Source organism: Terrapene carolina, unplaced genomic scaffold, assembly GCF_002925995.2.
Source record: "Terrapene carolina triunguis isolate 2854851 unplaced genomic scaffold, T_m_triunguis-2.0 Scaffold85, whole genome shotgun sequence".
Taxonomy (NCBI): domain Eukaryota; kingdom Metazoa; phylum Chordata; order Testudines; family Emydidae; genus Terrapene; species Terrapene triunguis.
In genome coordinates, this window is record NW_020664436.1 from 40,222,794 (window position 1) to 40,241,119 (window position 18,326).

General features: G+C 45.3%; 1 protein-coding gene across 3 annotated transcripts in view; it reads right to left on the reverse strand.

Moving 5' to 3' along the window:
• Positions 1-18,326, reverse strand: part of MTHFD1L (methylenetetrahydrofolate dehydrogenase (NADP+ dependent) 1 like) — a 219,306-nt gene that overhangs the window by 181,694 nt on the left and 19,286 nt on the right. For all 3 annotated transcript variants that reach the window (XM_026649763.2, XM_026649762.2, XM_024200368.3), the window contains exons 8-9: positions 10,095-10,206; positions 2,709-2,797 (exon numbers count right to left, since the gene is read on the reverse strand). In XM_026649763.2, coding sequence (XP_026505548.1) covers positions 2,709-2,797; positions 10,095-10,206 — 201 coding nt within the window. The remainder of the gene's footprint in view (positions 1-2,708; positions 2,798-10,094; positions 10,207-18,326) is intronic.

Sequence of the window (18,326 nt, forward strand, 5' to 3'; positions counted from 1 at the left end):
AAAAAAAAAAAAAAAAAAAAAAAAAAAAAAAAAAAAAAAAAAAAAGTGATTCTCCCACTCTCTTTAAATTACAAAAGAAGTGTCAACTGTTTAGTGACTCTTCCTCTTGCTCTCTTGGATCCTCAGTGCTGGTTTGTTCCATCTCAAAAGGGTAAGCAAATGGATTAACCCTTGAAATTTCCTTTTAAGCCCCATCAGTTAATAGACACATACTATAAAACTAAAAACTGGTTGCTTCCCTTCAATGTGACATCAGACATTATCATTGACCTTCAACATACAGTACCCTCCTACAAGCTGGTCAACATAACAGACAGCCCTAACCAGCTAATTAAAGGAACTGGCGCTGTTAGCAGGAGGTAACTGGCACTGAAGGAGAAAGCTGGGGCTTGTGCATCAAAGCAGACGGCATCATCAAAAGAGAAGTCACCAGGACTGTCCCTCTCTAGCATTACTTACTCCTTTGGGCCTTGCAGCCTGCCTTCTTCTTTAAATGTTGCTCCTCAAAGGTTGATGTGGCAAAGGTGAGAAAACCCAACCCTGACCCAGCTGAGCTGCTGAGAATTATGAGCGATGGGGGAGCTGATGCAGGATGTGTGTGTTTTTAAATGAACAAATTTAATTTGGGGTATTATACTTTTTAAAAATCCCAAATGAACAAAACTAATATTAACTAGACACGGGGGGCCAAAGTAGTAAAATGTATTGCCTCTTAGAGGAAAATAGTCCCCTTGGTTGCTGCTTGTTTCCCAAGGCTTTGGCCAACATATAGCAATCATCTGAAGTGATATTTCCCTTCAGAGTAATATTTTACAATTACTGCCCTTGCAGCTTGTCAACAGTTGCATTTCGTTGTATAGCAATCCAGAGTGTTACCAACAGAAATACCTGGAGCTCCAACAGAACCTATCAGCCCAGGATCTCCAAGTGCTTTACAAATTCTCACAACACCTTTGTGAGTTCAATTTTACACATGGGTAAACTGAGACACAAGAGCACTTAAGTGACTAGCCAAAAACTCAGTTCTACCATGGCGCCACAATAGAAAATGAGGAATTATGACTTCCACTCACCTTCTCTAATGAAGAGGATCCCTCTTCCTCCCACATCTACGCATCAAATGCCCATGCAGTTCTCAGTGAAAACATTGCAATATGTGGGATGCATGCTATGACCACTACTGTTTTCCTGTGTGTGTTTTACAATTTTACTCTTTTGTATTTTTCTTCTCTCCTTTTGTTTCCCCTTCTCACCTCTGCATTTTTCTTTCTTTCTCCTAATCTGACTCACTCTTTTCTGCTTCATTTATTAAACTCTTAGCAGCAGCAGAGAGAGGCACTGCATTCAAGCACGGAAAGGCCTTAAATAGCACCACTACATGAAAGGGACTTGTCTACACTGGCACTTTACAGCGCTGCAACTTTCCCGCTCAGAGGTGTGAAAAAACACTCCCCTGAGCACAGCTAGTTTCAGCGCTGTAAAGCAGCAGTGTAGACAGTGCACCAGCGCTGGGAGCCGCACTCCCAGCACTGGTAGCTATTCCCCTCGTGGAGGTGTTTTTTTTATAGCTCTCTCCCAGCGCTGGTGCCGCAACTACACAGCTACGTTAAAGCGCTGCCGCGGCAGCGCTTTAACATTGCTAGTGAAGACATCCCCTTGGATTGCATACTCAAAACTACTTTTATATTGCAGCCTTATATGAGAACAAAGCATCTATGCATTTGAATGCAGTAATTCTCCTTACTCTGTTTTCATCACCACCAATGTGGATGTGGTGGTAATAAAGCAAGGAAAAAACTTTTTCAGACCTCTGCTCTACTGATCATGGAAGTTGTGAGCATGGCAGGGAACCTATATGCAGCAGGCTGGTTAGTATGCATAGTAGGACCGTAAGTACATAAGCATAACTCTGTATTATAACAATAGGTAACAAGGGTACTTAGATTATTCTGCTACACATGATAAACATTCATTTAATTTCTGAAACGGCTGTGTGCTAACATTATGTTGTGCCAATGTAACCCAGCAGCCCTTCTTTCAAGTAAATACAAAACCCATACATATTACTACTTCAATGGAAGCTCTATATAAGAAGAAATCCAAAGAAAAGCATTTAATCATCAGCACATTTTAGAGACATTGACAAATTAATCAAAGCAAGCTTTAACCAACACCAAACTATTTTAACATGACTGTGATGACACAAACAAAATCCAAAAATGTCAAAGTTAAAGTGTGTGCTCAGTCTTTAAACTTGCTTGACTGTGAAATAAAATGAGGTAAAAATACTTGAGATTCAGACAGATTAGTTTTCCTGGCTTTACATTTACATAGCACTTCTCAAACATTATTAACTCTTCATAAAACTACTGGGTTGCAGGCAGCCCTAAGTATAATTTCCTCACCCTCACTGTGTGTCTAACTTGTTTTTATAGATCAATCTACAAATCTCTTTATCAAGCTTTGTTACAGTTGTTATTGTATTTTGATTGTAGTTCCTCATTTACCTTTATCTTGATAAATAAAACAGGAATGAATGGCCCAAAATTACCATTTCATTGATTATATTATTAAGGCAGCTGCAGGTCATAATTTCCCCTCTTTTTAAAATTGCCAGACTTGTCCAATTGCAGCTGTAAGTGCATAGCCTGTGAACTCTAGAGCCCAGTAAACACAGTGAGTTTTACACAGTTTTGGGTCATACTAACCTGCATCCGCATTGCTATTGTCAGAGGACCTACAGCCTCTATAGCAGACTGGTTACTGTACTTTACATCTTGACCATAACCATGTTCCCCTGTAAAAGAAAACATTGCACCAATGAGTCACGAGACCTTTGAGAGTAGAAATGAGCAGAAACATGTTGGAGAGACATCTTCATTAAAAAAAAAAAAAAAAAAAAAATTGCAGTCTGAATGTTTATTCCAAATTTAACAACCTCACTACCAAACTACCACTGTCTCCTTAATATTAAACAGACAGCAGCTGGAAGAGTGGTGTGGGAGTGCATATATATTAGATATCCAAAGGAAACCAGTTCCAGCTCACAAAAATGTGCCATTTATGCAAAAAGCTACAGAATGTGTTAGGATTTGGAAAATTACATATATTTGAAACAATCCACTGGACAAATAGGGAAAAGATTTTTTGTCTGCTTTTCCCTGTGCATATTACTTTGAGAGGCTAATGAAATTAAGAAATATATGCATATGATCATAAAAAAATACTACCATTAGCCAATCAGATTTATAATCTGGACTCAGAATAGACAAAAGTTTTCTGGCATTAATGAGTAGCAAGTTTCCTTCACCAATATTACTTTTAAAGCAGATTTTCTGCACAGTCAACCCAATGGTTACAGCTGGCTTCCTGTAGGACAATGCCTTTCAGTGGCCATGAATTAGATTAGATGTCAATGTATTATTTTGTCACTGTTTCCATTATCCTTGTTTGGTTGTTTGTTTTTTCAACCCACTTGTTGCTTCTTGCCTAATATCTAGCCAGTGATTTCTTCAGGGTAAGTTCAATCTAAACTTTAGCTAGCACAATGGGGCCCTGATCTTGAATGCAGACTCTAGGCATTACAATAATAACAGTGCATTTGCTTCATTAGCCTTATACCTCAGGGAACCAGAGCTCAAACCCTGACCCAGTCAGGTTGTCTCTTTCTAATCCCCATCTGTGCACATCATAAAAACAACCACACAATTTGGCACAATTCTCACTCTTAAAGAGTCTCAGAACTAGAACATCAGGGACATTGTGGGTCAGAATTAAAGGCATGCTGACATAAGTGTGTGGAGGAATTTGCACACCAACTGCCCACACAATGCTTGACTCTAGCAAGTGCTATTATTCACCATGTCCTGCCTATTTAGTCTCTCAGTGACTTCAGTGTTCTAAAAGACCTTGTTTACATACATATTTAGCCTAATTCAATGAATCTTCTAACACTTTCTCAAATGCTACCGCATCAAGCACCTTTACCTTAAGTGACAAAGCTAACTAAATAATAGAGATTATATTCCTAACACTAAACACACAGTAAAAACCATTAAAAGACCTTCCGTTTGTGTTAACACTTCTTGTTTTAAACCAGATCTTATGGTGTTTTACAATTTTAGACTAGAATCCTGTGCAATTTACTGGAAGTTATAACAGTCTGTCAGTCATAAATTGACTACGGTTGCATTGAGACCATTCTGGGATTTTTGCCAGAACAACAAATGAAGTAGGAGGGATGAAGTTAAATTCCCCTCTCTTTCAGACATCTGTGCTTTACAGAAACATTTCAAGTTTTTATTTGATTTGGCTTAATATGCCTTCTTTATCAATGCAGAGATTAGCATGTGTATAAATTAGACTTGGAGATTTCCCTTCAACAGCGTTCTCTCAGCCTGCATGTACTTAAAACACAAAGTCAGACTAATCTGGCTTTTGCATGGAACTAGAAGTTAGAGAGGTAGAATTCACACACACTAACTAAGGCCTTGGCTACACTGGCGCTGTACAGCACTGCAACTTGCTGCACTCAGGGGTGTGAAAACGCCCCCCCCCAGCACAGCGAGTGCAGCGCTGTAAAGCGCCAGTGTGATCAGAGCCTGCAGCGCTGCACGCTCGCTCGCAGCGCTGCAAGTTACTCCCCTCGGAGAGGTGGAGTACATACAGTGCTGCGAGAGCTCTCGCGCAGTGCTGGCAGCGCAACTACACTTGCGCTTCACAGCGCTGCCGCAGCAGCGCTGTGAATTCCCAAGTGTAGCCAAGGCCAAAGGGAGAAAAGTGTGGTGTTGCAACATCTCATTTATGGCAGATATTCCAACTGATGGGCTAGAATAGCTGCCCTTGTCTCTCCAGGCCTCCTATACAGGAGTTTTGGTCCATTAGTTCAGTATAAATGTACATCCTCTTCCATCCTGCCCCAAGGTCTCCTCCAGGCCTACCTATTTGTACACCAGGGTGCAGAGGTGTTGGAGCTGCTGCCTCATTCAGACCCTGCCTGTGTCCCCAGGCAGTCTCACTGCAGGGTTTAAGTGGTGCTGAGGGACTTGCTAGTTCCTTTCCAACTGGGTGAGTTTCACAACTACATACATATGTATTTAGGCTGGGATTTTCAAAGATTAGCAAGATCCCATAGAAGAGGCTATTATTATTATTGAAGTAATACCATAGGAATTAGTACAGATAAGCAGGATGCCATATTAATGGAAATTGCTTTTTAAAAACATTTTAAATGAAGAGCATGCCAAACCTCAGATTATATAAAATAAAAGCTGCATCCAAGAAAATTCCATCACCTAAAGTGAATGCTTCAGATCCATCTAGTTTATGTCATCAGAACCACACAAGAAAATTATGTCCTCATAATTTCTTGGTATTTATCTTTTATTTTGAGAAATAAAATATTCATGTGTGTGAGGGTGGGTACTGTATTTACATACATGAGATAAAAATGTAGCCACCACCATGCAGAAATAATAGTCAATTCATGGCTGTTGCTTCAGGCTGCATTTCACTGCTTCTCAAATGTTAAAAATAGGACATTTTTAAAGTGTGAAAAAAAACTAAAACAACTTTTTAAGCACACCTATTAATAAGATTCCAATATGCATTTAAAGTAAAAAATCAAATATAAGATTGTGACTTCACTGATGTCACAATCATCTAACAATAGGCTTTTAAATAACTTGCAATTCAGCTAAGTGAATTCTTCCTGTCCAACACAGACAAATGTTTTTTATGTATATGTTCTCTACACATTTCAACAAACATTGAATAAAAAAATAGGTAAAATGTGTTTCTGCTATTCTTCCAGCATTTCTCCTGTGAAACACACACAGGAAGACAGATGGATATTTGTAGATGGTTTATATAAAACACATTTTCTTTTTAAAATCCTGTGTTGTCTCTCAAAAAAATGTCATAGGTATGCACGTATCTAGGGCCCCAATATTGCAGCTGGATATATGCAGAGACACATATGTGCTCATGCAGTCTGACTGAAATCAATGCGCTCTACATATCTATCTTAGGTACTTATAAGGACTACATTGCCGTATCTGAGCACCTCACAATCTCTTAATGTATTTATCCTCACAATATTCCTGTGTTTCAGAGTAGCAGCCGTGTTAGTCTGTATCCGCAAAAAGAACAGGAGTACTTGTGGCACCTTAGAGACTAAGGAAAGAACTATTATCCTATTAGGTACCATTGTGGAATTGAAGCACAAGACTAAGGGTAGGGTTGCCAGGCGTCGGGTTTTTGACTGGAATGTGCAGTCGAAAAGGGACACTGGCGGCTCCAGTCAGCACCGCTGACTGGGCCGCTAGAAGTCCGGTGGGCGGTGCAGCAAGGCTAAGACAGGCTCTCTGCCTGCCCTGGCTCCACGCAGCTCCCAGAAGCGGCCGGCATGTCCAGGCGCAGGGGCGGTCACAGGGGCTCCGCACACTTCCCCCAACCCGAGTGCTGGCTCTGCAGCTCCCATTGGCCGGGGTTCCCACGACCAATGGGAGCTGCAGGGGTGGCACCTGCAGGCACAGACAGGGCGCAGAGCCCCCTGACTCCTCCACCTATGAACCAGACATGCCAGACGCTTCTGGGAGCCACCTGAGGTAAGTGCTGCCCGGCCAGAGCCCGCACCTCACACGCCCTCCCACACCCCGACCCTCTGCCCCAGCCCTGAGCCCCCTCCTGGAGCCTGCACCCCACACCCCCTCCCGAACCTCAACCCCAACCCCCTGCCCCAGCCCTGATTCCCCTCCTGAACTCCAAACCCCTTGGCCACAGCCCAGAGCCTCCTCCTGCACCCCAACCCCCTGCCCGAGCCTGGTGAAAGTGAGGGTGAGGGGGTGGAATGAGCAGGCAGGCAGGGCCTCAGAGAAGGGGCAGGGAAGGGGTGTTCAGTTTTGTGTTATTAGAAAGTTGGGACCCCTAACTAAGGGCAAGTCTATACAGCAAGTTAGTGCATGGCAAGCTAGGGTGTAAATCTATAGTGCTCTGGCGTGCCGCACACTAACTGTCCATGTGGACCCTGCAGCTGCACACTAAAAGTTCCCTAGTACGCTTTGAACAGGATCTGTTTATTTAAAATTCTGGGTTTTTTTAATAGTATTGGGTTATTATATTTCCTGCAATATTTTAAAACAGGATTTGCTTTCTGAAAATAGCTTGGCAGCTTTGCTATGGCTTTCAATAGGACTTTGCATCTGGGTAGCTTTCACTTTCTGTTTAAAAACTGAATTAAATAAATATAGATTTCATGCCTATAATTTAGCTTTTTTAAATTAAAAAACAAACCAAAGAGTGACTTGGGACCTGGGGGCTGGTTTTGTACACATTGTGGTGGTGACCACCAATCGTTAGAATTATATGAAATAACACAGAAGGTATGTGGAAAAAACTAAAAAGCTAAGTAATTTGTTCTTGGGGAGAGTGTGAGATGACATATCTTATAATAGAAATTATTACATTGCTCTACTGTGAACTACAGAGATTACTTTAAAAAGCCAATTGCTTTGACATCAAAAAGTGAGATCCATTTATCCCAACATACAAGTTCTAAGTATTATTATGTGACAATTAGAAGTTTCTGGGGATGTTATTCAAATAGGTTCAACTACAATCCTGACTCAATGTCTAAAAATTCACGCACTTTTACTCCTATAGTAGCTAGCTGTTTCAGTAAAATTTCAAATATTTTTGTAGCATACCTTTGCACTAGAATTTTTTATTTTAATGTCTTGAAACTTAGGCTTGCTGGATCCAAGCTCCTATACTAAAAATAAGATGAGCTGCATGGCATAAACAAATTTATTTTCATCGTAATGCTTTGAACTCTGATCTTGGAAACATTTATGCATGTGAGTGATTTTACACATCTGAGTAGTCCCACTGAATTCAATAGAACTATTCACATTTGCCCTGTTATTCACATAAGTGTTTGCAGGATAGAGTCTTAGATAACTAATTACAAATTCTTCAATATGTATCAAACAAATAATCTCTATGGCTTTTTTTCATAAATCATTGAAGAAGAAGAATGGCCAACACTCGCTGGCATCTTTAAAAAAAATCACATCTATATCATAATCAAATTCTATCACTTCATGGATGATTACATGGTGAAGTTACTACTAAGAAATATGATCTTTTAGTAGAATTAACTAAGTAATTAGATAATTTAGTTTACAGTTGGCCTGATGCCTGTTACACCACTTTTACATCAATAGAGTTCAATGAGCCACTGATTTCAATGGAGTTACATTGTCAGTAGGTGTAACAGAGTGGCGATACAGGCCAAGTATCTACTCCCGTGTAAACTATCCTAAGTAAAAAAAATTACTTGGCACCTACTTTCTCCTTTGTAAATGAAAGTACAATGTGGGACAAATTTCCGTCTATTCTTGTAGACTTTTTTATGGAAGTGTGCTCTTCTGGCTGACACACAGCTGAGTTTTGAAGTCTCTTTCCACTGAGAAAGTTTTTTCTTCCTTATACTTCTGCACAAAACTAAACTGGATAAAGCATTAGAAAATAAGAAGGGAACAATCCTGCAGTGGAAGCAGATCTACAGGATGACCTAATTGTTTTTTACCCCTCTAATTTGTAGGAATATGTTCTACTCCTGAGGGCATTCTGAGCCAAAAAAATAAAAATTTTAGGCCAAAAAATAATTCTGCGCACAATATTGTAAAATTCTGCGAATTTTATTTGTCAAATAAATGTGTAGGCTCCAGCATGCCATTGGGGAGCACAGGGCACTGGCTGCACAGAGGTGGGAGATCACTGTGCAGCTCGCACCTGGGACACAGACTCAGCGATGAGGCTGCATCCAACCCTGACACAGCGCAAGGACCGGGCCTGCCCCAGAAACACCCCAGAGCCCTGCTCCTCCATGCCAGGTGCACGAGGTGTGAGCAGGCAGGCTCAGCAAAGCAGGATCCAAATGTGGAGGGGCTTAGTGTGGGGAGATCCAGGTGTGGGATGAGAGGGTTCTGTGTTGGGCAATCTGGGTGCAGGTGGCTCAGTGGGGATTCAGGTGTGGAGGGTTCTGGGCGCGGGGGGCTCTGGGTGCAACAGTAATAGAATTCTGCAGGGGGTGTCCAGATGAAGGTGGTTGGGGCTCAGCAGGGGGAAGGTTTGGTTTGGCAGGGATAAAGCTCGGCGGAGGGGTCTTGGTGTGGGGGTCTCAGTGGGGGATGGGGGACGTCCAGATGCTGGGGAAGTGGGGCTCAGTGGGGCAGGGATCCAGGTGCAGCTGGTTGGGGCTTGGTAGGGTGGGGATCCAGGTGCGGGTGGCTTGTCAGGGTGGTCCAGGTGCAGGGGGAGTGGGGCTCATCGGGGGTGGGTGAGGCTCAGCGGGAGGGTCTGGGTATGAGGGGGTCTGGATGCATGGGGGTTGGGAGGATGGGGGAGCAGCTCCCTGTATAGTGATCCCTCCCCCTGCAGCTGAAGAGCGATAGGTGCAGGAAGTACGGGGGAGTTTGCAGAGCTTCCTATAGCCGGGGGAGAAATCTGGGGGTGGGTCTGACACAGCCCCAAATGTCATGCTGGGAAGAGGAAGTCCCACTCTTCCCAGCCCAGCCAGGACTAGCCGCTGTGCCCGGCACAGGGTAGGAGCCACCAGCCGGGTCTTCCACAGTCTCACTCCCTGCCCCAGAGTGATTTACCTCTCTGCCAACTGCCCTGGGCACCCGAAACATACTGCTGGGAGGGTCTCATGACCGCTCTTGTGGTTTCCCTTTGCTTCTGCATCAGAAAGTCATTTTTCTGTGGGGAAGCAAAGAAATCTGCAGGGGACATAAATTCTGCACATGCATGCGCAGTGGCACAGAATTCCCCCAGGAATAATGTACATTCTAGAATACTGATAATTAAGCTAGTAAGCTCATCAACTGTTGCATGCATGACCTCAAACTCATAATTATCAGGTACAGGAAGGATGAACTGATATACATGCATACATACACACAATACATATAAATTTATTTTTAAATGCCCTATTCTAAACATTGCAGGTCTTTTCTACCACATCTTGTACTTATCCTTGTATCCCATACACTTCTTTCAAGTGGTATACAATTTTAAACTGATCTTACCTGATAAAAAGTCAGGATAACAATTGACAATGGTTGTTCCAGGCCTTATCCAACTGACTGGAATCTCTTTAGGTTTGGTACTGCCTACCACCACCACATCTGCCTGATGAAGCTAAAAACCAGACAAACAAAAATATTCTAAAATTAGGAATATATCATGCAGTGTAGACCTAACATTCAGACCCAATTCATACTTATCTTCTCACAGTATCCACAAGTGAATGCAAAAGATCCAGACTACAAGCCTGATTCTTACATTACTGAGGATCAGGAATAACTCAGTTGAAATCAATATGTACATTCTGGTGTAAAGTCAGGAAAATGAGATCACAATCAGGGCCTATATCATATGCAGATCATATCTTGAAAAACCCATTGTACTTGAAAATGCTGTGCAACAGGACATTTTTGAGGGACTTCTGTTTTGTGGAAGATGTGGGTTGAAAGAATGTGATAACATTTGATTAGAAATGAGGTCAAGAAACTAAACATTCAAAATTACTACAGTTTGTTGAACAACTATCTGAACATCTCAATCATGGGCAAAACTACACACTGCTCAAAGCTGGATCTGTGACAGTGGGAAAACAAAAAAACACACACTCAAGTCACATTAGTTGGAAGGCAACATGAGAGCTGATCAGCTGACCTACATTCATCAATGGCTTCAAAAAAATTCCTATTAAAATCTTTTTCCCCTTTAACTCATGTTTACCAAAAGAAGCCCCTGATTTTATCTGGCTCTATGGAGTCAAGGACAATACAGAGCATGACATTGCCCTTCTAGTAACAAATAAAGGCATAAGCCAGGGGTGGCCAACCTGAGCCTGAGAAGGAACCAGAATTTAGCAATGTACATTGCCAAAGAGCCACAGTAATACGTCAGCAGCCCCTCATGAGCTCCCCTCTGCCCCCGCTCCTAGCGCCTCCCACCCACCGGCAGCCCCGCTGATCAACGCCTATCCCCTCCCCTCCCGATCAGCTGTTTTGTGGCATGCAGGAGGATCTGGGGGGGAAGAGGGAGGAGCAAGGGCATGGCAAGGCTCAGGGGAGGGGGTGGGAAGGGTTGGAGTGGGGGCAGGGCGTATGGCAGAGCCAGGGGTTGAGCAGTGAGCACCCCCCGGCACATTGGAAAGTTGGCGCCTGTAGCTCCAGCCCCAGAGTCGGTGCCTATACAAGGAGCCACATATTAACTTCTGAAGAGCCACATCTGGCTCCGGAGCCCTGGCATAAGCTGTTGTTTCCTCCCTACTCCCTACCTCCAACAGAGCACTGTAACAGTTACAGGAATCTACACAAGATAAGGAATAATACATACCCTAAATTATAAGAAGAGACATAGACATATACAAAGGTACACAAAATGGAAAGACAGGCCTTGCATTGCATCAAGGCTGAATGCAGAAATAGTTTCTAGCCAGTAGAGATTTTGGAAATAATTAAAGATGTGTCAATAGATGCTAAGCGTCACAAACTCTGCAAGCCTCACTACAAACTGACTTAAGCCTGGCTAGTATCCCTGCCTCTTTTTGGCCAAATCAGGTGTGATGCAATCTTAGGCCTGGTCTACACTACGAGTTTAGGTAGACTTTAGCAGCGTTAAATCGAATTAAGCCTGGACACGTTCACACGACGAAGCCCTTTCTTTCGACTTAAAGGGCCCTTTAAACCGGTTTCTTTACTCCACCTCCGACGAGGGGATTAGCGATAAAATCGGCCTTAGGGGGTCGGAATTGGGGTAGTGTGGACGGAATTCGACGTTATTGGCCTCCGGGAGCTATCCCACAGTGCTTCATTGTGACCGCTCTGGACAGCACTCTCAACTCAGATGCACTGGCCAGGTAGACAGGAAAAGCCCCGCGAACGTTTAAATTTCATTTCCTGTTTGCTCAGCGTGGAGAGCACAGGTGACCACGCAGAGCTCATCAGCACAGGTAACCGTGATGGAGTCCCAGGATCGCAAAAGAGCTCCAGCATGGACAGAACGGGAGGTACGGGATCTGCTCGCCATATGGGGAGATGAATCAGTGCTGGCCGAACTCCGAAGCAGTAAACGAAATGGCAAAATATTAGAAAAGGTCTCCAAGGCCATGAAGGAAAGAGGCCATAACAGGGACGCACAGCAGTTCCGTGTGAAAATTAAGGAGCTAAGGCAAGCCTACCACAAAGCCAGAGAAGCAAACGGAAGGTCCGGGGCTGAGCCGCAAACATGCCGCTTCTACGCGGAGCTGCATCCCATTCTAGGGGGTGCAGCCACCACTACCCCAACCGTGTGCTATGACTCCCTCACTGGAGAAACACACAAGGAAGAGGGTTCGGAAGAGGAGGATGGAGGAAATGTAGATAGCTCACAGCCGCAAGGAAGCGGAGAAACCGGTTTCCCCAACAGCCAGGATATGTTTGTCACCCTGGACCTGGAACCAGTAACCCCCGAACTCACCGAAGACCCTGAGGGCACACAGGAGACCTCTGGTGAGTGTACCTTTGTAAATATTACACATGGTTTAAAAGCAAGCGTGTTTAATGATTAATTTGCCCTGGCAATCGCGGCCAGTACAGCTACTGGAAAAGTCTGTTAACGAGTATGGGGATGGAGCGGAAATCCTCCAGGGACATCTCCAGAAAGCTCTCCTTCATGTACTCTCAAAGCCTTTGCAAAAGATTTCTGGGGAGGGCTGCCTTATCCCGTCCGCCATGGTAGGACACTTTACCACGCCAGGCCAGTAGCACGTAGTCTGGAATCATTGCAGAACAAAGCATGGCAGCGTATGGTCCCGGTGTTTGCTGGCATGCAGACAACATCCATTCCTTATCTCTCTTTGTTATCCTCAGGAGAGTGATATCATTCACGGTCACCTCGTTGAAATGGGGTGATTTTATTAAGGGGACATTCAGAGGTGCCCGTTCCTGCTCTGCTGAACAGAAATATTCCCCGCTGTTAGCCACGCGGTGGGGGGAGGGGTGAAGTGATCATCCCAGAGAATTGGGTGTGGGGGAGGGGAATTAGTTGGGTTTGTGCTGCATGTTAACCCTGAAACCGCAGCCCCTCCTTTTACATTGCAAACCCATTTTAAATGGTCAACCCAACGGGTGCTTGGTATGGGAAATGAGGTTAAAAAAAGCCAAAAGACTGTGTCTTACCATGGCTGCCTGCAAGCTGAAATCTGTGGCCTGGCACTGCGTGAGTGATCTCTCACACCAAACCGGCAGGCCCTCAATATAAGAGGAAAAATGCGACCTTGTAACGAAAGCACATGTGCTGTGTAATGTGAACAGCAAAATTTAACGTGAAAGAGTGTAGCCGTTGTTCTTTAAAATGTGTCTTTTTTAACCACCTCTCCCTTCTCCTCCACCAGCTGCAAATCTTTCTCCTTCACAGAGGCTAGTGAAGATTAGGAAGAGGAAGTGAAGGACACATGATGAAATGTTTACAGAACTACAGACTGCCTCCCACGCTGACAGAGCACAGCAGAATGCGTGGAGGCAGTCAATGACTGATTATAGAAAAGCCCAATATGAACGAGAGGAGAGGTGGCGTGCTGAATCGCGGGATGAACAGAGCAAGTTGCGGGCTGAAGATGATAGGTGGCGTCAGCTTGCAGACAGAAGGCAAGAGTCGATGCTCCGGCTGCTGGAGCATCCAACTGATATGCTCCAGCGTATGGTTGAGCTGCAGGAAAGGCAGCAGGAGCAGAGACCGTCGCTACAGCCCCTGTGTAACCAACAGCCCTCCTCCCCAAGTTCCATAGCCTCCTCACCCAGACGCCCAAGAACACGGTGGGGGGGGCCTCCGGCCACCCAGTCACTCCACCCCAGATGATTGCCCTAGCATCAGAAGCCTGGCCTTCAATAAGAGTTAAAGTTTTAAACTGCAGTGTGTCCTTTTCCTTCACTCCTCCCCCACCCATCCCGGGCTACCTTTGCAATTATCCCCCTAGTTGTGTGATGAATTAATAAAGAATGCATGAACGTGAAGTAACAATGACTTTATTGCCTCTGCAAGTGGTGCTCGCAGGGGGGAGGGTAGGGGAGGGTGGGGTGGTTGGTTTACAGGGAAGTAGAGTTAACCGGGTGGGGGGGGAGGGGCGGAGGGTTCATCAAGGAGAAACAAACAGAAGTTTCACACCGTAGCCTGGCCAGTCACAAAACTCGTTTTCAAAGCTTCTCTGATGCGCACCGCGCCATGCTGTGCTCCTCTAACCGCCCTGGTGTCTGGCTGCGCATAATCAGCGGCCAGGCGATTTGCCTCAACCTCCCACCCCGCCATAAATGTCTCCCCCTTACTCTCACAGATATTGTGGAGCGCACAGCAAGCAGCAATAACAATGGGGATATTCTTTTCGCTAAGGTCTGAGCGAGTCAGTAAGCTGCGCCAGCGCGCTTTTAAACGCCCAAATGCACATTCCACCACCATTCGGCACTTGCTCAGCCTGTAGTTGAACAGGTCCTGACTCCTGTCCAGGCTGCCTGTGTACGGCTTCATGAGCCATGGCATTAAGGGGTAGGCTGGGTCCCCAAGGATCACGATAGGCATTTCAACATCCCCAACGGTTATTTTCTGGTCCGGGAAGAAAGTCCCTTCCTCCAGCTTTCGAAACAGAGCAGACTGCCTGAAGACGCGAGCATCATGTACCCTTCCCGGCCAGCCCACGTTGATGTTGGTGAAACGTCCCTTGTGATCCACCAGGGCTTGCAGCAGCATTGAAAAGTACCCCTTGCGGTTTATGTACTCGGTGGCTTGGTGCTCCGGTGACAAGATAGGGATATGGGTTCCGTCTATGGCCCCACCACAGTTTGGGAATCCCATTGCAGCAAAGCCATCCACTATGGTCTGCACGTTTCCCAGAGTCACTACCCTTGATATCACCAGGTCTCTCATTGCCCTGGCAACTTGGATCACAGCAGCCCCCACAGTAGATTTGCCCACTCCAAATTGATTCCCGACTAACCGGTAGCTGTCTGGCGTTGCAAGCTTCCACAGGGCTATCGCCACTCGCTTCTCAACTGTGAGGACTGCTCTCATCTTGGTATTCTGGCGCTTCAGGGCAGGGGAAAGCAAGTCACAAAGTTCCATGAAAGTGCCCTTACGCATGCGAAAGTTCCGCAGCCACTGAGAATCGTCCCACACCTGCAGCACGATGCGGTTCCACCGGTCTGTGCTTGTTTCCCGGGCCCAGAATCGGCGTTCCATGGCATCAACCTGCCCCAGGAACACCATGATTTCCACATTGCTGGGGCCTGTGCCTTGTGAGAGGTCTATGTCCATGTCCATTTCCTCATCACTCTCGTGGCCACGCTGCAATCGCCTCCTCGGCTGGTCCCGGTTTTGCTTTGGCATGTCCTGGCTCTGCATATACTCCAGGACAATGCGCGTGGTGTTCATAGTGCTCATAATTGCCGCGGTGATCTGAGTGGGCTCCATGATCCCAGTGCTAGCTATGGCGTCTGGTCTGAAAAAAGGCGCGAAACTAGTATCTGACGGACCAGGGGAAGGAGGGAGGGAGGGAGGGGCGAGTGACGACATGGCGTACAGGTACAGGGAATTAAAATCAAGAAAGGTGGCTGTGCATCAGGGAGAAACACAAACAACTGTCACACAGAATGGCCCCCCCCCAAAGATTGAACTCAAAAGCCTGGGTTTAGCAGGCTGTTGATTTGACGGAGGGAGGGGGGAAGCAAATGAATACAGAACAAATCTATTTTTTACATCTTAAGACGACAGTGCAGCATGACTGATAGCCCTCGGCATCTTCTGGGTGCTTGGCAGCAAATACTGGGCGCTTGGCAGTAGCCTTCAGGCCTATTGCACGATCTGCTGCTCAGGGCGCTTGGCAGAAAATGGCATACTACGACTGATAGCCATCATCGTCATTGTGAAGGCAGCAGGATGCGGGACTGGGGGACATATGGAGTTCCAGCCACTGCTGGACTGAGCATGTCTGCCCAGGTGCCCATGATTGATAGCCACTGCTGTACGACGAGGACGGTTACCAGTCGTAATAAACCATCTACTGCCAAAAGGCAAAAGGCAAGGGCTGGTGAAATGCAGCCCTACGGCTGCCAGCCCCACGGCTGCCAGCACCCAGATCGCCGATGAAGGCTACCAGTCATGCTGCACCGTCTACCGCCAAAAGGCAGTTAGCTGCTGCTGCTGTGTAGCACTGCAGTCCCACGTCTGCTGGCACCCAGATGACATATGGTGACGGTGAGCTGAGCTGAGCGGGCTCCATGCTTGCCGTGGTATGTTGTCAGCACAGGTAACCCAGGTAAAAAGGCGCGAATCTATTGTCTGTCGTTGCTCTGACGGAGGGGGAGGAGCCTGACGACATGTACCCAGAACCCCCCGCGACACTGTTTTGCATCATTCGGGCATTGGGATCTCAACCCAGAATTCCAATGGGCGGCGGAGACTGCGGGAACTGTGGGATAGCTACCCATAGTGCAATGCTCCGGAAGTCGACGCTAGCCTTGGTACTGTGGACGCGGTCCGCCGACTAGAGCACTTAGAGCATTTTATGTGGGGACACACACAATCGGCTGTATACAACCGATTTCTATAAAACCGGCTTCTATTAATTCGACCTAATTTCGTAGTGTAGACATACCCTTAAAGAAATTCCTGCCAAGAAATAACAATTAAACATTCCATCAGAACAGCAGTTTTGGGCACTGTTCAATGGCAAGGAAAGGGGAAGGTGGATCTGGTGGAAATGGGAGAAATCTAAAAGCGCTATCATCTGAACAGAGAATGGAAAAAAAAGGGGGGAGGGAGGGAAGGGGTTTCTCAGGCATTGGAATAAGGCTGCAAGGCAAGGGGTGTGTGAGAGAGTTACTAACAGGACAACTGGAGGATATACCAAGCTGATTCAGACTGAAATCAGCTACAGTAACTCCTTGCTTAACATTGTAGTTATGTTCATGAAAAACACCACTTTAAGCGAAACCATGTTAAGCGAATCCAATTTCCCTATAAGAATAAAAGGGGGGAGGGTCGGGGGGAGGTTAGGTTTCAGGGAAATTTTTTTCGCCAGACAAAAGGCATTGTATACAGCATAAGTTTTAAATAATTATAAACAAACAATTTAATACTGTACTCACCAATGATGATTGTGAAGCTTGACTGAGGCACGGGTATAGCAGGGTTGGGGGCTTGCCCCGCTCCACCTGCCCAGCACTCCTACCGGGGAGCGGGTTAGGGGGCTTGCCCGCTCCCCAGCTGGAATGCCAGGGAGGGAGAACGGGGCAAGCCCCTGCACCCTGACCCCGTTCCCCAGCTGGAATGCCAGGCGGGCGAAGCGGGACAAGCCAAACAACCTTATAACGGAACGTTACGCGTTCAACAGGCAGCCTCCTTTCTAGAGTGATCAGGGTCCCCAAAGCTTCCAGCTCAGTTTTGTATTATCATAGTTAAAATCACATGTACCTGTGTCACTGTAAATTGTATTCCAGACATACTTTTTTTTTTGTATTACTAATATTACAATTATTTTCAATGGCATTAGGAAATTTCTTACATTTATATATTGTCTCTCACCCTGTCAGATCCTAAAACTCTCAGCAACTTAAATTCATGTGAATCACTTCACGTACCACTAACTACACCCATCTTTTCTAAACACAAGTGTTGTGTAAAGCAGCAGCCATTTAACAGTGCATAGCACCACTAAACAAACAGCTAAGGCAGCAAGTGAAGAAGAATACATTTCTCTAATTAAAAGAACATGGAATTTAAGTATACAAAATACATTTATTCAAAACAGAATGTGGCCAGGTCAGAACTGGTTAACATCCACGCTTTTGAGAAATATCTTCTTTGATAAGCAAGGGTAGTTTTTATGATGAACATTGAGACAGCCATAGGGCATCAGACTTGTGGTTCATCCAGTCCAGTATCCTGTCTCTGATAGTGGCCAGTAACAGAAGCTTCATAGGAAGATATGAAAAACCTCACAGTAGATGAGGAATAATTTGCCCCAATGAAGGTCTCACCCTAGCCCTTGGGAGTTAGCTATTGCCTTAAACCCAGAAGTACAAGGCTTTACATCCCTTCTAAAATCTTTGATCATTAGCTACTGTAACACTGGATAGTCTTGTTATTCATACAAATGCCCAAATCCTTTGAATCTTCCTAAATTAATTGGCTTCAGCAACATCCTGTAGCAATTAGTTCCACAGTCTAATCACTGACTGTATGAAAATAATTTTTTCATATTAGGATTGAATTTGCTGCCT